At 48.3% G+C, this 26,947-nt stretch overlaps 1 protein-coding gene across 1 annotated transcript in view; it reads left to right on the forward strand.

The window, feature by feature from the left end:
* Positions 1-25,956, forward strand: part of STX3 (syntaxin 3) — a 41,831-nt gene extending 15,875 nt beyond the window's left edge. The window contains 11 exon segments of the mRNA XM_032639016.1: positions 1,316-1,399; positions 11,983-12,082; positions 12,669-12,743; positions 13,874-13,941; positions 17,100-17,150; positions 17,152-17,209; positions 18,292-18,365; positions 18,496-18,630; positions 20,399-20,509; positions 22,026-22,139; positions 24,026-25,956. Coding sequence (XP_032494907.1) covers positions 1,316-1,399; positions 11,983-12,082; positions 12,669-12,743; positions 13,874-13,941; positions 17,100-17,150; positions 17,152-17,209; positions 18,292-18,365; positions 18,496-18,630; positions 20,399-20,509; positions 22,026-22,109 — 840 coding nt within the window. The 3' untranslated portion in view covers positions 22,110-22,139; positions 24,026-25,956.
* The last annotated feature ends 991 nt before the right edge of the window (positions 25,957-26,947 follow it).

Genomic DNA, 26,947 nt, shown 5'->3' on the forward strand with positions numbered 1-26,947 from the left:
TAGGAAGGTGATTGTTGGGGGCTGTAGCAATGTCCTCAAATTCAGTTCCTTTGAATGTGGCTATTAAGCTTGGGTTGCTGATGGTTGCAGACAAGCCAGAGAATGAGATTACAGAGGATCCAGTCAGAAGAGGCTCCCCAGATGGCTGGAGAGTCCCAAATTTCCGTGGGAATTCCCGGTAGCTCCATCTGCTGTAGCAGGTCTGGGGGATGGTAGCAGGGGAAGGAAAGAGGCCCCCGGTGGCTTTCCTTGCTAGTGGAGTTCCCATGTTGAGAGTGACATGTCTTGGCTTAGGAGGCCAAAGGCCGCTGAAGGGTGTGGAGAAGCAGGTGTCGAGGGGTTCACCCCCTCCCCACCTCCACTCCCGAGAACCAGGTCTTCCTTGCTTAGAGGTGGGCTGTGTGCAATGCGGCCGTCGTCTGGGAGGAGCATCTGGGAAGAATGCAGAAGCCGCCGAGGCCCGTTAGCTGGGTGGGAATGGAAGCACTTCCTTTAGATAGCCATTTTGTGCTTTTGTAGAGGTAGCTGAATGAGATTATGAAAGCCGGGGTCCCCGGGGGTTGCCGGGGGCTGCCGAGAGAGCTTCCTTTTCCCCATAAACATGAGCTCTGACAGGGAACAGCACACAGCGCTGTTTCCTTTGCAGTAGGTGGTTTCTGAAAACAGGAAAGTGTATGCTCCTTCTGTGATGATTTGAAGCTAGTGCTTTGGAGGAAGTGGGACTGTCTTAATACAGATCCCCGGTAGGGTAGGTCACGCATCTGAACGTTGTGGAGAAGAATTTAGGAACATATGGTCCAAATCCAAAGGATGGGCTAGAATCTGCCTGTCTCCAACATTTTAGCTGTGTGACTTCGGCCAAGTTACATAACCTCTCTGTTTTACGTTCTCCAACTGGAGTGAGTTAGAGTAACATCACCAATACCACCACCACCAAAACATAATATTTATTGAGTAGTGACAGTATGCCAGGCACTGTGCCAAAGTGTTTTATATTCATTAGCTCATTTATTTTGTAAACGAACCTATGACGTAAGTGGTGTTCTTATTAGCACTTTACAGATAAGGAAACCTAGGCACAGCGAGTTTAGTAACTTGCTCCCTTCTTACCCTCATCCCCCTGTAAAAATATCAGTAAGTATGGAGCTAGGATTTAAACTTAGACAGTGTGACATCAGAGTTTGATACATCACAGAGCTGTTCTGAGTTTTAAAGGAGATTATGTATGTAAAATGTTCACTACAGATATAGCTCCTGGTCTTTAGGGAGCATTCAGTGCTGTTCGTTATTTCACCCTCCTTTTTGTCTCTCACAGAAGCAGCTGACACAGGATGACGATGCCGATGAGGTCGAGATTGCTATTGACAACACAGCTTTCATGGATGAGTTCTTTTCTGAGGTAGGTGCCCTTCCGGTATTTTTTTTCTGAATGGACATAAGGAAACACAACTTCCTTAGTAAAGAATAAAAAGCCCCAGATCTTTCAAGGGTAGCAGAGGAAAGTCAGTCTTTTGCTGGGGTGGAATGGACACACCAAGAAGTTACACGGAGAGTTTCTTCAGTACTTGGCAGGATTTTTAATCTTACCGAGAAAGTCAGGAGAAGGTAAATTATATATATTAAAGAAATGCTTTTAAAGTCTTACGCTACATGACAACATTTTAATGATATCCTTTCTTGCCTGAATTACATAGTTTAAATACAGAACCAACCCTGGGGGCCCAGCCACAAGTGTGGGGAAAAAAAAAAAATTGCATTTCATTACATTGTTAGGCCTGTGATTCGGGTAGATCAGAATTGTTGTTTCCAAAAATTCAATCCCTTTGACTTTTCTGGTGATAAGTGAGAAACCAAGAAACCACCAGTTTATGTTTTTCGAAATTCAGCAGAGGCAAACATGGGTGTCCTGTGTGTACAGATTCACGTAGTCTTTGATGTAGAGGGTCCTGTTGGAAGGTGCTGTGGTGGACAGTGAGTGATAGGAAGCTTGGGTGGGGGGTTGGGGTGCGTTGTGTATCATGGACAAAAACACAGTCTTTGAAGCCAGGGAAATGTGGGTTCAAACCTCAGCCCTGCTTCTGACAGCTGTTGATCTTGTGAACGTTTCCTTAACAGGCTTGGTTTCCTTATCTGTACATTGGGATTGATAATGTAATTCCCCATAGGGCTCTTAGGAGGATTAAATGGGTTAGTGTTTCTAAACATTCCATGTAGCATCTGACGTACATGTGTTTCAATAAAACCAAACCGAGCCACAAGAAGTTCCGGCACTGAAGTTTCTGCCACCATATTATGGTTTCTTTATTTAGGCTTTTTATTGCATATATAAAAAGGCGTCATATTCTTTTTGCAGGGGAGGTGTGGGTGCTTCCTGTCATCCGGATTGTGAGTGTGGAAAAGCCGCCCTCTAGTTCTTTTCTAAGTGGAGCGGAGCGGGACTTGATGGCTTATGCCAGTTCATCTGTGAGAGTCACAAGCAGGTTACAGAGCGAGCTTGAGTGTGTGCTGACCTGATTGGGAAGTTGGCTGTGAATACTGCACAGATCCCCACCCTCTCCATGGGTGGGTCCATCTCTTTGGTGGAGGAGTCATAGATCAAACAATGCTTGAGTTTTGTGAGTCCAGTATTGTTCTAGGTGTGGACTGTGGAAGGAAAAGGTCTTTCTGTTCAGTGCTGGGGGTGGACTTAAGGAGATGCATGACATCATTGTAGCTCATTCCTCTGATCTTGCCTTAGAGAACCAGTTACATTAACTTCTTTCCTAGGATAAGGATTCTTCTCCATTAGCGGTGTCCTACCTCTTTTCTGAACCCGTAAGAGGGGCCCCGAGAGGCAGTACTCCTTGTGAGGTGGGAAGATGGTGGGCCTTGGCCTCCAAGACCTGGTCAGAGTCTATCCTCAGGCCTTTAATAGCAGTTAACCTTGGTCAGGTTCCTTAACCCAGCTGGGTTTTGATTCCTGCTCTGGAAACTGGGAATGGCAGTACTTAACCTTTCAAGGCTGTTGTGAGGATCACATGAGATCACATGAAGATTGTACATCTGGAAAGCGTCATCTGAACAGAACCGTGCCAGATGGATGGTAGTTATCTGGGGCGACTTAACAAGGTCTCGAGGCCTGCTGCTTTTTTTATTGCTTTCTCTTAGTTAAATGCTTTTCTATCATTTGGGAAATAAAAAAGCCCTTTCATATTTAGGATGGAGAAGGGGACCGCGTGGTGGGGTGGGAAGAGCCTGATTTTTTGGACATAGTTCCCTACCTGCCACCAACTGTGTGATCTTGGGCACACGCCTTAACTTTTCTCTAAGTCTCTGTGGGTTTAACTGTGAAATGGGGAGGAAAATATTCACCAGACAGATCTGTTGGGGATGAAAGGAGCCAGCACTCAGAAAGTGCTTAGAGAGGGCTTAGGGAAATGTTACCTTCCTCTGTACTCATGTAGATAGAGCACAGGGAGGATCAGTATTGGCGTGGGGCAGGGGCAGGAGGGAGCCCATCATGGAAAGAGGTTGTGCAGGCTCTGGCACCCCACGGATCCCAGTCTAAATTTCAGCTCTGCCCATTACAGTGGTATAGCTTTGGAAAAGTTGTTTAACTGCTCTAAACCCCAGTTTCCTCTAAAACAGGCCTAGCAGTATTACCTGCTGGTTGTTATAAAAATAAAATGAGAGGGCTTCCCTGGTGGCACAGTGGTTGAGAGGCCGCTTGCCATCGCAGGGGACACGGGTTCGTGCCCCGGTCCGGGAGGATCCCACATGCCGCAGAGCGGCTGGGCCCGTGAGCCATGGCCGCTGAGCCTGCGCCTCCGGAGCCTGTGCTCCTTAACAGGAGAGGCCCGTGTACCAAAAAAAAAATAAATAAATAAATAAAATGAGAAAGTATACGGATGTACCCGCACGGTGCCTGACCTACATAAGTATGTCTTCAGTAAATTTTAGTTCTCATCAGCATTCGGTTCCCCAGTGTATTTGTGAATAAATAGACCACACAGTTTACTTTAGAGAATGTGGTCTGGAAATATCCTTGAAGGTGGGTTAAAGTGCATTCCAGATAATAGGGATTTGGGGAAATGAAAAGGTTTCCCTCTATATGTGTCAAAGGAATACACCCAGTACATCCTGCAGGATACATTGATAACTGTGTAGATTTCCTGGGGATGCACTCTTGTGATAAAAGGTACCTTTTGGACTGCTTTCAGCAGGTAGGTCACCCCTGGTTATTCGCTGAGGACTGATGGTGTGAATCACAGCTTGGTCAGAGAGGCATTTGCAAGGTACGGATGAAGTCGCAAGATCAGGATGTTTTCAAAATGTGCTTTGCCCTGTAAAACTCAAGTGGTTTCTCCAGCCTCCCGGTTATTATAGAAAAGAGTTGACCCTTGGATGTTTAGGCCTCCTTGGCTGTTAAAAAGCCAGGGTCTAGTAAATGATAAACCTCCGATGTTTTGTCTAATTTGCAGTTGTCTGTATTTTCCTTGGTCTCTTTGTTCAGTTGGCGGAGAGTGCAGAGCTTTAGAGGAAACAGAGCCTGCCTGAGACGGAAAGATTGAGAGATGGAGTCGGCCTGCTGTGTAACAAATCACCTCACCAGTTAGTGGGGTGAAGCATCCTGAGGGATTCTGTGGATTAGGGATTCAGGCAGGGCCCAGTGAAGGTGCTTTGTTTTTTTTAGGGGGTGGGGGGCAGGGGCTGTGCCCTCACGACTTGTGGGATCTCTCAGTTCCCCATCCAGAGATTGAACACGGGCCCCAGCAGCGAAAGTGCCGAATCTCTTAACCACCAGACCACCAGGGAGCTCCCGGAGGTGGGTTATTTTTGCTGCACAGTTTCTGGGGCCTTGAATAACCAGAGTCTGGAATCTCAGAGACTTTTTTTTTTTTTTAATATTTGTTTACCTATTTATTTGTTTGGCTGTGCTGGGTCTTAGTTGTAGCACGTGGGATCTTTTAGTTGCAGGTTGCAGACTCTTAGTTGCAACATGCCAACTCTTGGTTGTGGCATGTGGGACCTAGTTCCCTGACCAGGGATCGCACCCTGGCCCCCCGCACTGGGAGCACAGAGTCTTAGCCACTGGACCACCAGGGAAGTCCCTGGAATCTCAGAGACTTTTTTTTTTTTGCTTTTTTTTGCGGAGCATAGGCTCCGGACGCGCAGGCTCAGCGGCCATGGCTCACGGGCCCAGCCGTTCCACGGCATGTGGGATCTTCCCGGATCGGGGCACGAACCCGTGGCCCCTGCATCGGCAGGCAGACTCTCAATCACTGCGCCACCAGGGAAGCCCCTCAGAGACTTCTTAATTCAAGCGTCTGGTGCCTGAAGTAGGGTGAGTCAAAGGAGCACCTGTACTTGACCTCTTTCCGTGGCACGGGCTCAGCATTACCAGCTCAGGGTCATCGGTTTGGTGGAGGAGGCTTAGGGCTCCAAGACAAGCATTGTAGCTGTGCAAGTCATACAGCCCATCGCTTGTATCGTACTCTGTTGTCGAAGCAGTCACAAGCCCGCCAGATTCAAGAGAGCAGTACATAGGTACCACCTCTCAATGAGGAGATTGAAGAATTTGTGCCATGTTTTAAAACCGCCAGAGCCACAGCTCCATATGCCATCGTCCTACACCAGCATCGCAGGCAGTGAGAGAGCAGGCAGCTAGAAAGGTTCAGAAATCCTTTGATCGGGGAGGAAAACTACCCAAATCCTCCACACTGACTTCCCCTGGGGCTCTTTGGCCAGCAGTGGATCACATGGTCATGGCCGCTCTTTTCTAGAATGGAGACCAGGAAAGTGAGAACTTAGCAAAGGGGCAGGCTTGTCAGGATTGCCATAGAACCGATCATGATTCATCGTCTGGGGCTGGCAACATTGCTGCCCAAACAAAATCAGAGTTCTGTTAACAAGAAAGGGCAGGGGCAGGTGGGGATGGCTATTTGGATTGGCAGTATGAGATGCAGAAAGATTTCTGTGATCAAACATGTTTGAGAAACACTTCATACTCTTTTCCTCCCATGGAGATTGAAAATGCACATGAACTTATTAAAGATTCTAAGAAGTCCTATAATAAAGAAACCTGGTTAACTTACCTATCTCAACACTTAGGTTTTTCATAGAACCCTTTGTGACATGTACCTTCGGTTAGCAAAATGAATGAATAGATTTCAGAAAATGCTATTATAAAGTTTTCTTTCTTGGATGTGCTTAAGGAAGGTGTATGAGGCAATTCGGCAGTGGTGTATCCATTGAACAAACTTCTACTGAGGGATACCATGTGCTTGGCATGGTGATGGGGATCCAGGCATCTGTGGGGAACGAGACGGGTGGAGCAGTGGCTGGTTAGCGGACGTGAGAGGTGAACAGTCTTGTGATCTTTGTTAAAACGAAGATCCTCAAAGTGGATGTAACTTGGAAATCTAGGCATTAAGTTGAATCTAGCAGGTTAAATACTCTCCAGCTCGTTCTTGAGGTAGCATCTTTGGATGACTAGGTGAGCTGGTAGGTCCTGCGTCTCTGGGCTCTTTCCATAGGCAGGCAGGAAGCCCTTGCCGGTCATTTGCCTGTTTACCCTCCTGTCCGTTCCCTGCCCTCCCTGTTCTCTGCTCTGTACTGCAAGGTACTCATTGCCCGGGTTCCCTTGCCAACTGGCTTTTGGTGTATTTGACCCAGGGGAGGCACTGCAGAAGAGTCAAGATCGGGGGATGAAGCTTCGGTTTTCCTCCCAGACGTATCTCCTCCACGGCCTCAACTTTCCCTCCATAGACGCTCCTCCGTGGTCCTGTTCTGCCGGTTGACTCCACCGTCGCCTGGCTCCCATCAGAGGGGCCCTGGTGACCCTGCCTTCCTTCTTCGTCCCTCCAGCCAGCTGTTGCTCATTTCCAGAGTGCCTCACCGTCCTCTGTTTGGCTTCTCCGCTCTCGCATCTCTGTGTCAAGAATTCCCTGTATTTTCCGGTGGGCAGCTAGAAAAGCTCCCAAGTCCTTTCATGAGGGAGGAAAACTACCCAACCTACCCGATTACTTCGGCTAAAGTAACTAGATAGGTTTTTATTTTCCTGACCCTACTCTGAGTGATGCAAAGCCCAGATACACTTAATTGATTCGAGGTGATTGTCCAAGACTACGACTTTTCACTGGTCAGTATAGCTCTGAGATCATGTTTCTTTTCATTCGTAAAAGGAGAGTTGACATACTACACTCAAGTCTTGCTAAAACCCCTTGAGGGACTTGCCTTCTGTTGCTTGGCTGACTGAGACCTTTCTCTGTCCCTCGTCAGTGTTCGTTTTCCAAAGAAAGAAGCAAACAAGTCAAGGAGGACTTCACCGAGAACTTCTAATACAAGGCCTGTTTGGGATTTTGCTATTTGGGGAGAAAAGTAAAGGTATATGAATTGTGCGAAGCGGGAGTCATTTATTTGACCCTTACAACCCCATTACTTTTGTCACCTTCAAAAGGTGACATATAATAAGTTTTCAGTAAATACATATGTAAGATTTAATGCCTAACTTAAGAGGTACCAGGCACCTGGGAATTTAGGGGAGGCAGAGACATTTTAGGTAGAAGAGACAAAGCCTTACCCCACGGCATCTGCCAGTCTCCAAAGCAGTACTTTCTTTGCTTTTAGATTAGATTACATCACATTACATTGCATTGGATTAGATTCCACTGGCTAATTAGGTCCAGAGGGAAGAGGCCATCCGTGCCTTGAAAATAACTCCCTCCTTATACTTGGAAGATGGTGATTAGTACGGTCCTTCCTCGGGGTCTGCGGGGGTGGGGGGAATTGGTTCCAGGACCCCCGTGGATACCAAGTCTGTGGACGCTCAAGTCTCATATAAAATAGCATAGTATTTGCATATAATCTGCACACACCTGTATACTTTAAATCATCTCTAGGTTACTTATGATACCTAATACAATGTAAGTGCTATGTAAATAGTTGCTGGTGTGGTAAATTTGAGTTTTGCTTTTTCGAACTTTCTGGAATTTTTTTTTTTTTTTTTTCCCCTGAGTATTTTCGATCTGGGGTTGGTTGAATCCATGGATGCAGAACTTGAGGATACAGAGGGCAGCCTATATACTGTGGTAATTACAGTTGGTTCCATGAGGCAGACACCCAGTGTGAAGCGTGGTTGACTTGCTGTCCTTACTGGATTTCCTTGGGTGGCTACTGACATCACAGGACGTGTTGTTAAAATTAGCACTGCTGTGAGGATTAAAGGAGACATTGCTCGTAAAGGCTCAGCCTAGTACCTGCACACAATAGATGTGCAATAGTTGCTGACTATTTTTGTCTTTATCACCATGTGACGTTTATTGAGCGTGTACTTTGTGTTAAGCCTTTGACATATCTTATCTCATTTAATGCCCACACAAACTCTAGGAAGTGGGAAATATGATAATCCTCGTTTCACGGATGAGAGAACTGGGGCTCAGAGAGGGTAAGTGGCTTGTCCAAGGTCAGAAAACTGCTAAGGGGCGGAGCCAGAATGTGAACCTGGTATGATTCTAACTTATTTTCTTAAACTGTGCTATCTAGATTGCCCCATTACTGACAAATCGTTGAAAAATACATTTTAAAAAGTAACCAAAAATAAGTGGGCATTGGGGATGTATTAGCTGCAAATTTAGCATGGCGATAAAAAAAACAAAAACTTGCAGATTGGTTCCCTCAGTCAGCAGCTTGACTGAGTTGCTTGAGCTCTCCTTGTGTAAAAAGCTCTCTACAGGGAGCCTTGGTTGGAGAACAAAGAAGTAAGGCACGTGATGTGAGTCAAAGGTAATTGAGCCAGTCTCACAGAACTGGTGAGTGGATCACACACATTCACCTGACACAGGCTGAATGTACACGGACCTGGGAGAGGAGATAGAGAGCTTCCCGTAGGTGATTCTTGCACCTTCACCTGGTTCAGGAGACAGGGTTTGGATTTAACAGTTGCCTTGGTTCAAACCTCGGTTTTGCCTCTTTCTGCAGTTATGGCCTTGATAGGCTTCCTCAGTTTCTTTGAGCCTCAGTGCTCTCATGCATAAAAAGGAGAGAGCGACAGTGACTTCACAGACATCCAGTGAAGGGCCTTGTTTCTGGGACAGGTGTATGTTAAATCGGGTTTAGTTCTTAAATATATTATTGCGTAGGGTAATGTCAGTCTATTTAAAACAACCCCAAACAAACACACAGACAAATAGCACTTGAACTTTTAGATGCGGCCCTGGCAGATTTCCAGCCAGCCCTGTCCCCGCCGCCCTGATCTTTGGTTGTCTGGCAAATGCACAAAAGGAAATTAATTGCATGTCTACCTGCTACCATGAAATACTCTGAAAGTCACCTTCGAGAAAAACTAACACTTCCAAGAAAAAACAGAGACACATAGTTTAAAAAAAAAAAGCTCTGTGATCGGCCAGTTGCCCATCCTGAAGTCCTGAAGGGATTCTGAGGTGGTTTGGTGAACTAAGTTACTAGATTACTAAATCAGAGGCCCTGAAATACCTCCAGATGGTGAGGTGGTTGAGGACAGAGGGAAGAGAGCAGCTGCCGTGGGTGGAGGATGACTGGAGGCGGGGGTGGAGGCCCCAGGTCTGGAAAGTTCTGCGGGCAGGTTGAGGACGGAGCCCGGAGGCCCATTTACCATCTGGTCTCCAAGTGCCTGGAGTGACTCTAAGCTTGGGGTCCAACAGTCTCATCCTAAAAACTTCCTACCTCATCTCCCTACCACTGACCCAGCTTTGGGGCGGGATGCTCTTCACTTGATGAAATAATATTCCAGGAGCTATTTTCTAAGACATTCAGTCTGTTGAACATGCAAAACCTTAGGCCTCTGGCTTCTTAAAAGAGGGTGATTCGTTCCGTTGTTAAAATTCATTTTAAAATGGCGAGGACATGTTATTCTAGAAAGTCTTTTTTCTCAGTCCTGTTTTCTTCTTTTTTTTTTTTTGCGGTACGCGGGCCTCTCACTGCTGTGGCCTCTCCCGTTGCGGAGCACAGGCTCCGGACGCGCAGGCTCAGCGGCCATGGCTCACGGGCCCAGCCGCTCCGCGGCATGTGGGATCTTCCCAGACCGGGGCACGAACCCGTGTCCCCTGCATCGGCACGCGGACTCTCAACCACTGCACCACCAGGGAAGCCCCTCAGTCCTGTTTTATACAATGTAATAGCTCTGGCGTGACAGTCACGTGATGGACATGGAAACGTGGTGTGATGCGCTGACACTTTAGGAGTTGGAAGAGGAGTCAGTGCTCTGGGAGAGATGAAGAGAGAGGGAAGGGTAAGGTGGCAATTTTTGGATCCCCCGAGGCCCTGAGTCTGAGGTGGTTACACCCCTAGAGCCACCAGCGTTCACAGGTGACAACACAGGCCTTTTTGAGAACTGGGTAGGCTTGGGATGCTGCTAAAAGTGAAGCAGTACGAAGAAGCCGGAAACATTGTCTTAGCTCTAATGGAAAAAGCACCCCAGTCGGACTCTGGAGAGCACTATTTGAGTGCTGTCCCTACCACCAACCCTGTGACCTATGACCTCTTTAAACTTAGTTTCCTCATTTCAATAATGGTCTGAATGCAGTGCTATGGATTGTTTTGCCAGCTGTGAAAATGCTTCACAAATGTTTGGGTAGCTACTTGTATTTGTATTTACACTCTGATGATATTATTAGACTGAAAAGGTATTCTGTATCTTTCTTTTTGGTTCTTCTGTTTGTTTGTTTTGTTTTGTTTATTCTGTATCTTTAAGCAAGTAATTCCATTCTCAAACTATGATGCATCAAAGCCAATATATTGGGTCGGCCCAAAAGTTCGTTCAGGTTTTCTGTAACGTCTTATGGGAAAAACCCAAAGGAACTTTTTGGCCAACCCATATTTGTAGAGGGTCAAATCCCCGCTCCATTGTCAAAATTACCAATTTGAGGGGTAGAGAACTCAAGTTTTATTTCTTTGTAATTTGGAGAGCTGTGATCAGGGTTGTTTTTTTTTTTTTCTCTTCAAGTGAGTTATTCACCAGAAGGAAGGGCTGCTGGAAGCTGCATACTGAGTTGTGTTTTCGTTGTATCTCAGGTGTTAAGATCCTACTCTTTGGCATTTTACAAGATTTCTGTTTGTTGGCTGTGGCCGTGTTGACGTGCCCCTCATTGTGGAAGCGAGGCAGGTCGATGGGGTGGGTTTGAGGTCTCGTCGGCATGCGCTGCTCCCCGCATACGCACTGGCACCGCAGCAGAGGCCGTGGCGCCGGGACAGCCAGTGCCTTTGAAGAGGAGCCGAGGCTGAGCTTAAATGTTCAAGCAGCAGCGTCCTGGGACGGTGTTCCGTCTGGGAATGAGGCGCGGCTAGAAGTACTTTCTGATACACACCTCACGCAGTTAGGAACCTCAGAAATGGGCAGAAATGGTCCACGGCTTGAGCTCCTGGGTCTTGATTGTCTAAGGCGATCAGCTAGTAAGAGGCGTTCCCCCAGAACACATGTCCGAGAGAAGCTCAGCATCTCCTGAGATGGTCATTGCTTCGTGTCTCTCTCTCTTTCTCTCTTCTTCATCTCTGTTTCTGTCTTTCTCTTCCTCTCATTCTTCTCTCTGTGTTTCTCACTCTCCAGGTTTGTTCTCTCCGTTTCCCTCTTTTTCTTTCCTTTTTCCCTCTCTCCTGTCCTCACTTTCTGCTGTTCCACTTTTGGAGGAGCTGGGGATCTGCCTGGTAAGGTTTCTTGACCCTTCACTCTGATTATTCCTCATGAGTTGTCCTGGCCCTTCTTGACTCTGGCCGGGATCTTCCCATCCAAGGTGAGTAAACGTACTCCTCTCAGGGAGCAATGAGGACGGGTCTTCAATGACTGCTCTGTTTACGTTCGTTTCTCTGGCTATGGAAGGGGTACTCACTGGGCTCACTGGTCCTCAGAAGACATTTCCTGTCGCCACCTTCTTCCACAAACCCAGAAGGTGGGCAGGGAGCTCTGTTTTCATCTAAGTCATGGCTACATTCTTCTCTTGATGACAAAGGCTATCATCTTTCTAATTATAGATCGAGGAAACTCGACTCAACATTGACAAGATCTCAGAGCACGTGGAGGAAGCTAAGAAGCTCTACAGTATCATTCTGTCTGCACCCATTCCAGAGCCAAGTGAGTGTTGACTCAGGGCTGAATCACCCAACAGTGACCCTTGGCCACTGGGGCTGGGCCTTGGTTTCCTCCCTCTGTGAGCAGCAGGGGAGGGGGTGTATTACCTTACACTAACATATGTGCCGTGTCATCTCCCCTCCTCCTCTACCCTCTCCTGGTCACTGCTCTGCTGCTGTTACCTCTTCTCTTCATGGTCCAACCCATTTAGCCAAACTCTCCTCTCCTTCCCAGCTAGTCCCTCTCATGACTGGCAACGGCTCTTACAGCTGCCGACCTACCTCATCTCTGTCCCACCCACCACTGCCCCTGTGCTATTTCCTCTGCCTGAAATGCTTCCCCAGTACCCCCCTATTTTTCCACGAGGTGTTTTTATTCTGTAGTTCTGGAGTAGGATGCCAGGAAAAAAATGCCTTTTAAAAATAAGCTTTCTGTGATTCTAATGACAGATGTCTTGAGAGCCCACCAGGATACATACTGCTCTGGGCAGTGGGCACCTGAGAAATCTCCCCACCTCCTCTGTTGATTGTTGTAGCTGACTAAGCTCTCAGTCTCTTCTAACTGACTCTGCCTGCATTTGTTTATCCAGAAACCAAGGATGACCTGGAGCAGCTCACGACTGAGATCAAGAAAAGGGCCAACAACGTCCGGAACAAACTGAAGAGTAAGAAAGGAACAAAGGGAGCCGGCGGCACTCTCACCATCTGTCTCACGTCCGGGGTCCAGCTCTCCTGGACTGGAACTCTTTCTGGCGGGAGGGACACCACCCTTGCCGTCTTTGCTTGTGGTCTGGGCACTGTGCCTGGAATGACCTATTAGAGCCCCAGACAGTTTACCTGCTCTCAAGTCATGACTGTGGTTGAGAGAGTGCAGAGTTGAAGTTCGGAGATGGGAATGAAAGTGTGCTTTCAGCTACTGGGTATTTGGGTGACTTGGTCCCTTAGTTTTAGTCCCTCGACTTTTCTCTTCCTGGTCCCATTTCCTTCCCCAGCACCTACGTACATTTGAACAGTGATGTTAGTGATGTATGGATGCCAGATGGATTATAGAGTCTGGAGACATTTCTTGGGGGCCACGTATCACCCTCCCGTCACCCCCGTGCCCGCCCCTCAATTTAGGGCATTGTTCAGTGAAGCCACTGTCGTAGGTTCAGTTCCTCTGGGGGCGCAGAAGGTTCCTTAGTTCCACGGCTATCACCTGCATTCCTGCCGTACTGTGCTTGCTGACAAGTGCATGCTGTTGGTCTGGGAGTGCGAGCAGCATCGCTCAGCCTAATTATCATTTCTTCCCCCCAGACGGACTGTACTGCCTGTTTTCATGCGGGTGGAGGTGGAAGTCGTTAGTGGCAGCTTCCAGTCATAGCTGTGATCATGTGCCAAGGCCTCTGTGTGCATTGTCATTTAATTTTCACGTCGGTGCTGCTAGGGGGGCACTGCTGTTTATTCCGTTTTACAGACGGGAGGACAGGAACACTAACAGAGGTTAAGTGGCTTTTCCAAAGTTACATGGCTACTAAGTGGCAAGGATTTGAGTCCGAGTCTCTTAGTGACAGAGACTCATGCTGTTAACCACTGTGCCGAGAGGTATCCAAGGAAGAAGACCCGGCAGTAGTAAAGGTCATGGAACGCGTGTCCCGTGGCTCAGGTGTGAGCTGACCTTTTGAGACTGGACCTACCTGCTGTTACGTCTCCTGGGCCGGGTGTGTGAGAAAGAGAGAGGAGGCCGCACTGTGCAGTGTGTTTCTTGGAGGAGAGCAGCAGATGCGTTGCTAGAATAACCTCCTCTCCCATGCAGGCATGGAGAGGCATATTGAAGAAGACGAGGTCCGGTCGTCAGCAGACCTTCGGATTCGGAAATCCCAGGTGAGATTTTCCCTGGCCTAACAGCCATCTAGTCCAATCTTTTAATTTTTTTTTCTTAGCTGTGGAGTCTTTTTAATTAAAAAAAATTTTTTTTTACATAAATTTATTTATTTTTGGCTGCATTGGGTCTTTGTTGCTGTGTGCGGGCTTTCTCTAGTTGTGGCGAGCGGGGGCTACTCTTCGTTGCGGTGCACGGGCTTCTCATCGCAGTGGCTTCTCTTGTTGTGGAGCACGGGCTCTAGGTGTGCAGGCTCCAGTAGTTGTGGCTCACGGGCTTAGTGGCTCCACGGCATGTGGGATCTTCCTGGATCAGGGCTTGAACCCATGTCCCCTGCATTGGTAGGCGGATTCTTAACCGCTGTGCCACCAGAGAAGTCCCTTTTTAAAATCTTTATTGAAGTATAGTTGATTTACAATACTGTGTTGGTTTTAGGTGTACAGCAAAGTGATTCGGTTTTGCATATATATATATATATATATATATATATATATATGCTTCTTTTTCAGATTCTTTTGCATTATAGGTTATTATAAGATATCGAACATAGTTCCCTGTGTGATACAGTAAATCCTTGTTGTTTATCTATTTTATATATAGTAGTGTATATCTGTTAATCCCATATTCCTCATTTATTCTCCCCCCTTCCCCCTTTGGTAAGCATAAGTTTGTTTTCTACGTCTGTGAGTCATGTCTGTGCTTCTGTTTTGTAAATAAATTCATTTGTATTATTTTTTAGGTTCCACATATAAGTGATACGTTTGTCTTTCTCTGTCTGACTTACTTCACTTAGTATGATAATCTCTAGGTCCATCCATGTTGCTGCAAATGGCATTATGTCATTCTTTTTTATGGCTGAGTAGTATTCCATTGTATATATGTACCACATCTTCTTTATCCATTCTTCTGTTGATGGACATTTAGGTTGCTTCCATGTCTTGGGCTATTGTAAATAGTGCTGCTATGAATGTTGGGGTGCATGTATCTTTTCGAATTAGAGTTTTTGTCTTTTCCAGATATATGCTGAGGAGTGGGATTGCTGGATCATATGGTAACCCTATTTTTAGTTTTTTAAGGAACCTTCATACTATTCTCCATAGTGGCTGCACCAATTTACATTCCCACCAACAGTGTAGGAGGGTTCCCTTTTCTAGCTGTGGAGCCTTTAAAACAAAAAACAACCAACAACCACTGTTTGGAACTCAATTTGAGGAACTGATGGAGGGGAGCTGCTCAGGTTGAAGTGGGGGACAGGGCCGAGTCCAGCTGGTGGCCCCTCTCACACCGTCCTCTAAGGAGGTGCCTGAGGCTCCCAGAGCACTGCTGAGGGTTTAGTGAGCCTCTTTGGTTTTCAGGTGAGGAAACTGAAGTCTTCTCTCTGAAGACTGTTGGTCATTAGTTGTCCAGTTTGGAGTCAGGGTGTTTGGTGGTCATCAAAGATATGATCCTTGTTGTTGAACTGGCACAGTGCTCAAGTAGCACAAGGAAACTATGACATAAGACCCACAGGAGAACGTGTATGAAGACCGGATCAAATGCACGTGCTCCCAGCATCAGACGATCTCGGGAAAATGTGGGGTGGCCAGAGGAGGCTGGGCCTTGGTGGGCAAGATGCCAACATGGACAGGCTCGGGGAGAGGTTCTCCTTAGAGGCATGGGGGCAGGAGTGGTGTGTGTGGGTGCCTGGGTGGGTTGGTAGCAGCGGGGGTGGGGGTGGGTGTGAGGGGCAGACGTGAAGAGAGCAGCCTGTCTAGAGTAAAACGTTTGTCATGGGATAGTGGACGCTGAGATTTTGGTAGAGAACATAGCACCGTATTCCAGAGGCCTTTGGCTGCAGTCCAGGGAGTTTGGAGCTGACTGAGTAGCCTGTATGCATTGACTTTGGGTTGCAGATAATATGGGAACCAGTTGAAAACTGGATCAGAGTGGGAAAGAGGCAAGAGGCAGGTGGGTCTCTAGTTGGGTTTTGCAATGATTTGGGTCTGAATTTGCCTGGTGGTAGTTGGTTTGGAAAAAGCATAGATATTGGTGATTTTGCAAAGGAAAAACCAGTAGGGCTTGATGCTGAGAGGTGAGTAAGGAAAAAAAATGATAAAGATTTGAGTTTAGGCACCAGGGCCATTGACTTGAAGGCACTGAGTTACAAGCAAGAAAAGTTGGGGAGGTCAGTTTGAGTAACAACCCAAGGATCTTTGGTTGTAGGAGGGAGTCCGGCAGCTTTAGAAAACAGGGCCTCTGAGATTCACAGGGTATCTCCTTTGGCCTCACAATTACTATAGGAGTTCAGCAAGACAGGTTAATAGATACTGAAAACATGCTTTGGAAAGGTCAGCCGACTTTTCCAATGGTGTAAAGTTAGGAAACCAAAAAACTGAGTCTTGTACCTGGTCTTTGTTTTGTTCTGTTTTCATTTTTATACAATTTTGAAAGGTTACTTTCCATTTACAGTGCTGACCAAATGTTGGCTGTATTCCCCGTGTTGTACAGTACATCCCTGAGCCTGTCTTACACCCAGTAGTTTGCACCTTTCGCTCCCTCACCCCCTGGTTTGCCCTCCCTGCCCCACTGGGAACCACTAGCTCCTTCTCGTTATCTGTGAACCTGTTGCTTTTGTGTTATATTCACTAGTTTGCTGTATTTTTTAGATTCCACATATAAGTGATATCATACAGTATTTGTCTTTGTCTTATTTCACTTATGCCTCCCAAGTCCATCCATGTTGCTGCAAATGGCAAACTTTCATTCTTTTTTTTTTTTTTATGTCTGAGTAGTATTCCATTGTAGATATCTATACCACATTTTCTTTATCCATTCATCTGTTGATAGACACTTAGGTTGCTTGGCAATTGTAAATAATGCTGCTGTGAACATTGGGGTGCATGTATCTTTGCAAATTAATGTTTTGGGTTTTTTTTCATATACACCCAGGAGTGGAATTGTTGGGTCATATGGTAGTTCTGTTTTAGGTCTTTGAGAACCTCCATACTGTTTTCCAGTGACTGTACCCGTTTACATTCCCACCACGAGTTGTCCCTGGTCTTCTGGTTCCAGGACCAGTGCTGCTGGGGCTGGCTGCGTAGGGGCTGGGGTTCTATAAGAGTGTGGACCTTCCCCTCCCTCGCCTCCTGGGGGCTCACAGCATTTGACCTTGCTCCCACAGCACTCTGTCCTCTCCCGGAAGTTTGTGGAGGTGATGACCAAATACAACGAGGACCCAGGTGGACTTCCGTGAACGCAGCAAAGGGCGAATCCAGCGGCAGCTCGAGATCAGTGCGTGTCTGAAGTTTTGGCCTGTGCCCCTTCACCCTTCCTGCCACGTGCTTGCCCGTTCGCAGTCGTGTCCTCCCCTCTCCCAGGGAGAGGGAGCAGTAGCCCTGCTGGTGGCTTCTGCCTTCTCTTTTGTGCCCAAGCTGGGGACAGGCCTCACAGCACTGGCGCATCCTGGATGTTGCGTCTTAGGCTGAAAGATGGCTCGGAGTTACCAGGCCCGAGTCATTGACTGCCGTGGGAGCCAGCGTTTCTGTGTCCATGGAGGGAAGCACTTGCTGCACAGCTGCACTCCTTGGGGCTCATGACATCTTTTGCTGCCTGTTTGACAGCAGAGAATGGTGCTAGTTGCCATGAGGAATAAAGAAGTTACTACAGCCACGCCCTTTAGGAATCAGAAACCGGACTGCAGGGCCCCACGGGCGGAAAGTGCTTTTGAGCGCAGGAACTGAATGAACAAGGGTGCAGGCAGAACAAAGCACGCGTGTTCAGGAGGGAGAGGCCGTCCAGGGCCTGGGAACAGGGCGCATTTGGGTGGAGCAGGGTGAGGTTAAGGCGGATGGAGGGAGGGCTCACCCAGGAACTGGCCCCTTGTCCTGAGGACCTTGGACTCCATGGTGGAGTGAAGGGGGCCAGGAGACATTCTGAGCTGGAAAGGAATGTCATCAGACATGGGCTTCAGGAAGGTAACTGTTGATAATGTTGAGGACGGATTGGATTAGGGGAGAAATCCAGAGAAAGGAGAGTCAGGAGGCTTGTAAGGCCATGGTCTTTAGAGTGAACTTACTGTATTCCCATTTTCAGGGAACTTTTTTTTTTTTTTTGCGGTACGCGGGCCTCTCACCGTAGTGGCCTCTCCTGTCGTGGAGCACCAGGCTCCGGACGCGCAGGCTCAGCGGCCATGGCTCACGGGCCCAGCCGCTCCGCGGCAATGTGGGATCTTCCCGGGACCGGGGCACGAACCCGCGTCCCCTGCATCGGCAGGTGACTCTCAACCACTGCGCCACCAGGGAAGCCCTTTCAGGGAACTTTTGAAATGGTGAGCGTTGATCTTATGTTTGATGCTCTCCTCCTTTTGTTGTAAGCCGGCAGGAAGACAACAGATGGGGAGCTGGAGGAGATGCTGGAGAGTGGGAACCCTGCCATCTTCACCTCGGGGGTGAGCGATGGTGGGGGCGGGCTGGGCTGCGGAGGGGCGGGGCGGCGGGGCGGCGGGAGCCCCGCAGGGGTGTGGTGAGGCTGCGGCGGGCATGATGGCAGATGGTCGGTCTCTGTGCGGCCTGGCCTAGATCATCGACTCTCAGATTTCCAAGCAAGCCCTCAGTGAGATCGAGGGACGGCACAAGGACATCGTGAGGCTGGAGAGCAGCATCAAGGAGCTTCACGACATGTTCGTGGATATCGCCATGCTGGTGGAGAACCAGGTAACAGTGGGTGCCGCGTGGGCAGGGAGGAGAGGAAGCCCGGGGCTTCCCGAGAAGGGCGAGACAGGACTCCTGGAAAGCCGGGTGGGGTGGGAGAATCATTGGGAAACTGCGTAGTAGATGCTGACATTTTGGGCAATCGCAGCCTCATCGTTCATGCCTGTTACTTCGGCCTGGAGGTCATTTCTAATTAATACGGGGTTTGATGTGCTCTGTCAAGTACCTGGTTCCCTCCAGCCTCAGGACCGTTGTCTTTTTTAAATTAGAGATATGGGCTCTTAATGGTGATGCCTTAAAACAATCTCCTGATAGGAACTGTTTCACTGGTGACACTGAAAACATGGGGCCTTTTCCCCAGTTTATGGTGAAAAGTTAGGTTTCACAGAGGTTTTTGTATTTTTCCATTTTTGTTTTATCTTCTGTATGTGTGTTTTTCCAAAAACGTTGACAGTTTTTGCTAAGGAACAGGAGCAGACAACAGAAGGATTGAAGGGACAGCGAAGTAGTATTTACAGAAAAACTGGGAACTCTCACAGTGCTTAGCTTGAGAGTCTGTTTTGTCCCGGGTAAGCTTGCTCAGGGGTGGATGGCTCTGTCCCCAGCATATGGTGTCAGTGTTACATAGTCACACGTCTCCCGGTTCTTACGATGCAGTTAAATTCGCCACTGTGTCATGGTTTGGTGCCACTATTACCATGAACTCCCAGTGGCTCTGCCACCTGGAGAGGATTGAAAACTGCTCCCTTTGTAGAAGGAAACCTAACTGAAGCCCGAGCACACTCGGCTGGTTTTGACATCAGTTCCCTGCTCTGGGCTCGGGGGCCTTTCTTCCACCCCCTTTGCGGCCTTTGAGACCATTTCTCCTGCCCCTCCATCCCTACCCTTCTGTTTTCTCCCCACACTGCCTTGCCGAGGAACTGGTTGAGATTCAAGTGATGGTAAGTTCTGTTCTCTGTGTAGAGGACTGCCATAACGCCATGGGTTGGGTTGAGGAAGGACTAGGTGGGTGAAGGGAATTCCCATCCTAAGATGCACAGAACTCAACTGGAGAGACCAAACTTCTGGTCAGGAAGTAATAGCCGGGCAAAGGCTGGGAATCTTATTAAGAGACTGCTGTCTCTTACCAGATAACTCAGGTAAAACCAATGTCTGTCACTTACGGGACCTGGGAGTACCTTAGAGAAAGCAACTGTTCCCACCTCAGCTATTTATTGAGCCCCTGATGTGTGCTGGGCACTCTTCTATAGTAGTGACTGAACTCGGTTCAGGCCGAATGAACTTGGTTCAGGTCTGAATGACCAGGAAGAAGCCAGCATCCTGGCGATGCCCTACGAACATGAGATAGATGTATTGGGCTGGCCAAAAAGTTGGTTTGGGTTTTTCCGTGAGATGTTATAGAAAAACCCAAACGAACTCTTTGGCCAACCCAATATCTTGGCTTCTCTCTTCACATACTTAAAAAAAAAAAAGTGGCGGGATCCTTCAGAATATCCCAGGCATCTAGACAGTGTGCTCCAGGTGCCCAGTGCAGTGCTTGTCACAGAGAAGTAACTGAGTGAATGTTTCTGGAATGAGTGACAGCCACCAAGGCCTGGGGAACCATAGGTAATCACGGGGAAGTTGTACAAGTTTGCCCCACAGAAGGCTGCATGTTAAAGTTTCCAGATGCTCTCCTTGGTGCTGAAAAGAAAGAGAACCCCTTTCTCATGTGAGCTAGGACTGTCCTGGGGTGGCTTTCCTGGGTGTGACTAGCGTCTGTCCTTTGCAGGGTGAGATGTTAGATAACATAGAGTTGAATGTCATGCACACGGTGGACCACGTGGAGAAGGCTCGGGAGGAAACAAAAAGAGCCGTGAAGTACCAGGGTCAGGCCCGGAAGGTGAGCCTCTCCCGCTGCCTTCGGAGAAGAGAGTCCACCGTGCGCGCCGTCTCTCGCTCTTTCTCTCCTCCCTCTCCCCATCCCTCTTTCTGCTGGACCCACCTCTTGCGTCCGCGGAAAGGGAGCCACGATTGATCGTATTGAGAACAACATGGACCAGTCAGTGGGCTTCGTGGAGCGGGCCGTGGCAGATACCAAAAAGGCTGTCAAGTATCAGAGTGAAGCTCGGAGGGTGAGCCCTTAGTCCCAGCTGGACCGACCGGCTTCTCCTCCCTCTGGTCGCCCCCACCCGTGTCCTCGAGCCCGTGCCTTCCCTCTGTCTTGGCCTCATCCAAAAGCCTACCTCAGCTTCCCCTAGAGAATAGCTGCCCTTCCTTCCCAGGGGTGCCCTCGCATGGATCTGGCTCACGTGCTCTCTACCCGAGAACCCCCATTTGCAGGCAGCTCGGCATCACCGCCCAGGTTGTTCCTGCCAATGCCCTGGACAGAGCTCGGGATCCCTTCAGCCGTTACACTTGACTCGTGCTCCTCAGAAACCTCCCTTCATTGCCTTCCACGCTGGTAGCCCAAGCCCTGCCCCACTTGGTCTCCTTTTCTCTGTCATGAACCCCAGTGGTGTGCTGATGGCTATGTGAGCATTATCTTGTATCTTGGGAGCACCTGTTATCTCTCCTTTATAGATGAAAACAGTTGAGAATCAGAGGTTAAGTAATTGGCTTCAGGCCACCTAGGAAGCATAGGAACCAGGATTCAAATTCAGCTTTCAATCAAGCTCTTTCCATCCTGTCTCCACTGCCCGCCCCCCACCTCTAGTTCTGGTGCCCCTGTCACCTGAGGACTTCTAAGCTTCTCTGCCTAGTGACTGTGGTGGCTAGCTCTGGTGGTTTTTGCTTTGTAGCCTGCTCTTTTCTGTTTCTCTTGGGCTCTGATATTTTTGTTCTTCAAGTCTTTCGTTTTCTTCCAACTTTACCTATTGCTTGGGCGGGTATCTAGGGAGCTGGGAAGTTATTTTACATGATGAATCCAGGCTGGTTTGCAACAGGACCGTAACCATACTTTCTGATCCCCAGTCACTGTACTGGGTTTGACAGGTGGGAATGTACTTTGGGGGAGAGATGGACAGACGTTTGTAATTAGGACTATGTCAAAAATGTCTTTATACTCCTTCTTGAAAAGGAACAAATGAGTCACTTATATCTTGGCCTGTTGCTGCTTGGAGACCCCATTATGGTTGTCCTTATATCTGTGCACATATGAAGGCTGCCGTGTGAGCTGAGAGCTGATGGAAACTCCCTATTTCCATCTGCTGACATTGCTAGTGCAGAAGTAATTTAAGAAACAAAATATCCTAATAGAGTGTCTTTATGTAGAGATGTTGGCTTTTTATTTCATTTATTTGGATTGATAAGATGCTTCCTATGTAGAGGCAGAGGGGTTGGGTTTTGGATGACTTACTATGGCTTTCTGGTTGTTTGTAATAATGACTTGTTTTTATTTCTCTTATCCCTCTCTCCAGAAATTGATAATTATCATTGTGGTAGTGGTTGTATTGCTGGGCATTTTAGCGTTGGTTATTGGACTTTCCGTTGGGCTGAAGTAAGGGCGGCCCGGGAGGCTGCTGCCCTGAAATGTAAGTAAATGGAAGGTACTCGGGGACTCTGGATTGGCTCCCTCTTGAGAAATGAGCCTGGGATTTAAATTCTGCTTCTTCCCCCTGTGGTTGTCCTCGAACACACCGAGCGCTCTAAGACTTCAGTACCTGTGCGTTCTTTCATCTATGTAACTTGCTATTCTCGGGTCCTGGCTGCATGCAGGGTTGGGTCTCCGTTCGTCCCTATTCTGTGGCTCTGTCCCCCGCCCTTGTCCGCCCCTTATTTTCACTCCCTTCCCCAGCAAGCCTGCTCCTCCTCAGTTGGGTGCAGTCTATGTCTGCGATCTGGGGTTTGTCTTGTGAGTTATTATTGGCTTTCAGGTATCTTGGGCTTTGCCTTCCGTATCCCTTTCAGTGTAAATGAAGCTTTGAATCGGGATTTGGGTCTGCAGGGTTTTGTTTGTGGTTGACTGGTTGGCTCTCGAATGATAAGAGTAGCTACCATTTTTGAGGGCTGGGTTGTATCAGACAATGTACTAAACACCTTACACATGCATCACTGAGTCCTCACGTCACCTGCATGAGACAGGTGCTATTATCATCCCTATTTTACAGATGAAGATGCTCAGGCTTAGAGAAGTTAGGTAACAGGGGCATGTTTGAACACACAACTAATAGTGGACCTAGCTTCTCTTTGTAAAACAAGGTGGCCATTTATCATCATCTACAAAGTCTAGAGAACCTTAGAGGATAGCAACTTAAAAAAAATATTTATTTGGCTGTGTCAGGTCTTAGTTGTGGCATGTGGGGTCTTTGTTGTGGTACGTGGGAACTTCCGTTGTGGCGTGCGGGCTCTCTAGTTGTGCGCGGGCTCAGTAGTTGCGGCGCGTGGGCTCTAGAGTGTGTGGGCTTAGTTGCCCTGTGGCATGTGGGATCTTAGTTCCCTGACCAAGGATTGAACCCACGTCCCCTGCATTGGAAGGCGGATTCTTTTTTTTTTTTTGCTGTACGTGGGCCTCTCACTGTCGTGGCCTCTCCCATTGCGGAGCACAGGCTCCGGACGTGGAGGCTCAGCGGCCATGGCTCACGGGCCCAGCTGCTCTGCGGCATGTGGGATCTTCCCGGACTGGGGCACGAACCCGTGTCCCCTGCATCGGCAGACGGACTCTCAACCACTGTGCCACCAGGGAAGCCCGGAAGGCAAGGATTCTTAACCACTGGATCACCAGCAAAGTCCCAATAGCAACTTTAAAATTCAGGATATTAATTTCTTTAAAATGTGGTAAAAAGAATAGAGCTGACCACTGAATCAGGTTTTCATGTGTACAGCAGTAGCATGACAAGAATCATCTAGTTATCGGCACTGTGAAGACTTCCGTGACCTCTTAAGTATTATTTTTCTGAATATGTTTATGCCCCCCAGTTGTGCTCTAGGATAACATCATCACCCCATGTTCATTGGGGAAGCTTTGTGAAGCTCAGTGAAACTAGGAACTTGTCCAAAGCCTACACAGCTTGCAAGGCAGAGCAGGTGTGACGCCTGAACTTTTCTGCATCTTTTTTCACTGTGCCTTTCTGCCTTCTAAGGTTAGTGGGGGATGGATGAAGGAGAAGGTGATTCTAGTGCCAGCAAGCTTCTGAAACTTGTATTCGAAAGGTGTTGATGGGAGCCCCACAGACAGAACAGGTGTTCTCCACCAGTGATGGTGCCTCTCTTCCCATAAGTCCTTCCACGGTGGCGCGACAGCCCCTGGGAAGGGCTGTAAAAGGCCCAGGGATTTTCCTATTTCTTTGCCTCTTGTAACAGGGCTTTTTGTTTCTTGAACGGGGGGGTATTTAATTCCAGGCCCTGTCGTGGGTTTGTGCTGAGTTTTCCATTGTTCTCTCTCTGCAGCTGTTTCTGATCTCTCCTCTCCACCTTCTAGGTGTGTGGCTTGTGGCCGAGTCTTACTGTTGTTCTCCACTGCCACCCTGGGCGCTGACCAGCTCCTCCTCCCCCTGCCTCTTGTAGAGCCCATTTCACCCCAGCCTGGTGTGGCCGCCCTTGTCTTCAGATGGGAACGGAGTGTGAATGGCCTTCCTGAGAGAGAGTGGGACCTGTTCCCTTGTTTTCTTGTAACCACCCTTGGACCTGACCCAGCAAACAATCTAGCCCAGAAGAAATCTAAACTACTGATGCAGCCCTGAGAACCTTCTCCTGCCCCACCAACTGTGAAGCACCTTCTGGACCGTAGGAACTGCCCCAGCTTCTCCTTCTCCCCTCTGATGTGTCAAATTATGCCCCGCACCTTGGAGAACCTACCTGAGACCTCCCCAAGGTGCTGTATTTTCTACCTCATGGAGTGTTCTTCTCCCCAAAATCGCAGTGTGTTTTTGGGGGGGCGGGGTGGGGATATCTTTAACAAAGCAAGGGGATTCTTCCAAGTTGGGCAACAGTAAGGCTTGGACCTGCGTCTTCTACCTGGCAGGATCCCAGTCCTCGTGGCTCGTCCTCCCTGTCCTGAAAGTAGGAGGGACTGGCAGAGGTCGTTCTGGTCTTGGAAGCTGACTTCTTGTTTGAAATTCAGCCTCAAATTAAGCTCTTAGTGTGTTCCGCTCCATGGCCAACTCGATCTCTGTCTATGTTGTACTCCCGCATGTTGACTCAAGGAGGCGCTGCCACGAGGCAGTCGTCTGCGGTTACCGTCTGTAGAGGCTGGGGTATATGGAGTAACTGTTTCCGTGTCTCAGTCTTGGGAACTGGCTGTTTACTGTTAGAATGATGCTTTGTGAAGCCGTTGCCTTGAGGCCCAGAATAACCAGGCACTAAAATTAGGCCAGGGATGAGGTGCTTGAGTCTCAGGCTCTGGGAATGTTTCAGGCTGGGGCGAGTATGAGTATTCAGTCATTTCACGTGTTCCAAGTGTATTTTTATAATCGTGTGTGTGAGATGTATGTACATATATGTATGTGTCTCTCAGGAAGTAGGAAACTGGAAATGAGGTTATTATAACCTCAAAAAAATAACTTGAGCTAGGCTAAAAATTAGGTAAGACACATTTGCTTACCTGCAAATGAATCACAGTAGAAATGTGATCTTCCCACATCATCGGGAAACCTGCTGTTTTCTGCACAAGCGCTCAGAGAATCACAGATGGTTGGGGCAAGGACTAACTTGATCCCCATTAGGTTTTTAGCAGACAGAAGGTGGGACGAGCTCGACACCTCTCCCCACTTGCTGCCTGGGCCAGGCTTGTCCTGAGAACGTCCCACAGCAATCTGGTACCGTTCATGTGACCTTTGGGACGTCCTGTCTCCAGGGCGGAGTCAGCTCGGGGAGGCCCGGGTCTACTCAGCAGCTGTTCCTGCTCCCAGATTAATGAGCTTCATAGATGCTTTGTCGCCCCCACTTGTCATGGAGCAAAGAAAAGCCGGGAAATGTTTAAGTGTAGTGACCGTGCTGAGCCAGTGTGAGCCCCTTAGATCCCCTGCTGGTCTCTGCCAGCCTCCCGGATTGCTATTTCACCTTTGACTTCAATGCCTTCTAGGACAGGGCGGGCACCCTAACCCAGGCATGGTCCATTGGCTTCCTCTGCAAAGGAATGATTACTCCTGATCATTGCCCAGCACTTGGACAGAGCCAAGGGGCCGCCCTCTTGCCTATGGCTGTGATGTCCAACAGGCCTGGCTCCGGCAACGAGGGCAGACAAGCTTCAATCACAGATAGATCTTTGCTCTCCTGGGATTGAGGCCTGGGCTTATAGTTCAGAACACAAATGAAGGGATTTTTGTTCTTTCTTTGTACTTTTTTTAAAATGTAAACTTGATTATTTTATTGCTAATTTAAAAATAAATGAATTTATTTGATTGTGAAACAGTTCTGGCTCGATGTCCCTGTAAAACACTTGGTGGCTGCCACCATGTGGTGACTTTTGTTTAGGTTTCGGAAAGGGGTTAACATTTTTTTTAACCATGTGCTACATCAGATGGATCAAAAGTTCTAATTTTTGAAAATGGTTTAACTCTCACAGAGTGCAGCGTAACTGTCTTTGAGTCCTAGATTTCAAGGGAATCCCCACCCCCCCCCCCCACCCCCACCCCCGCCCTGCAAAAGACTTCAGCTGACTCACTGAGAGTATCTGGCTCTAGGGGGAAGTGGCGTAAATCTGATATGCTGGCAGCTGGAAGGCAGAACAACATACGAAACATCCTCTGAGCTTGCTGTTGATCTGATGTTTGCATCTCTCGCCGAGAAGTAACATTTCCCTTAGTACCCTGGGTTCTAGAAGCCAGATCCATCTCCCTTTACCTTCACATCTGCTTCCATGCCCAGACCCACCCTCGTCTCCCTTCCTCTGGAACCCTCTCTGCAGTGACACTGTTTCTCACGTGCTTTTCTTTTCTTGTCTGGATGAGCAGAAGAAGGTCATGATCATGATCTGCTGTGTCATCCTTGCGATCATCTTAGCTTCTACTATTGGGGGCATATTTGCCTGAAAAAAACACAAAACAGGTGAGCCATCTGTGGGGAGGGTCAGGCCTGTTTTCGCTCAAGACGCTTGTATCCTGAGGGCTTTGGTTGTCACCAGGTGCCTTAATCTGTGTGGGACTGGGGGCTGGAATGAAGGTTGGAGAAAACCAAGAAAAATGTGTGAAGAGGGAGTTGGTAGGGAATAGGTAGATGGGGAGACAGAAGGTGGCAGTCTGTCCCGTACGCAGGTCTGGTAGCAGAGTGTTTTGTTCAGAATGCTTTGCGTGAGGGTGTTGATTTCCTGTAGTGAAATCTGGGCATTGGCATGTGGGAACGGCAGAGGAGAAAGAATTCGTTATTGCATTAAAAGCACCCTGAACTCTTTGGAAGAGGGCCA

This window comes from Phocoena sinus, chromosome 8, assembly GCF_008692025.1.
Source record: "Phocoena sinus isolate mPhoSin1 chromosome 8, mPhoSin1.pri, whole genome shotgun sequence".
NCBI lineage: Eukaryota > Metazoa > Chordata > Mammalia > Artiodactyla > Phocoenidae > Phocoena > Phocoena sinus.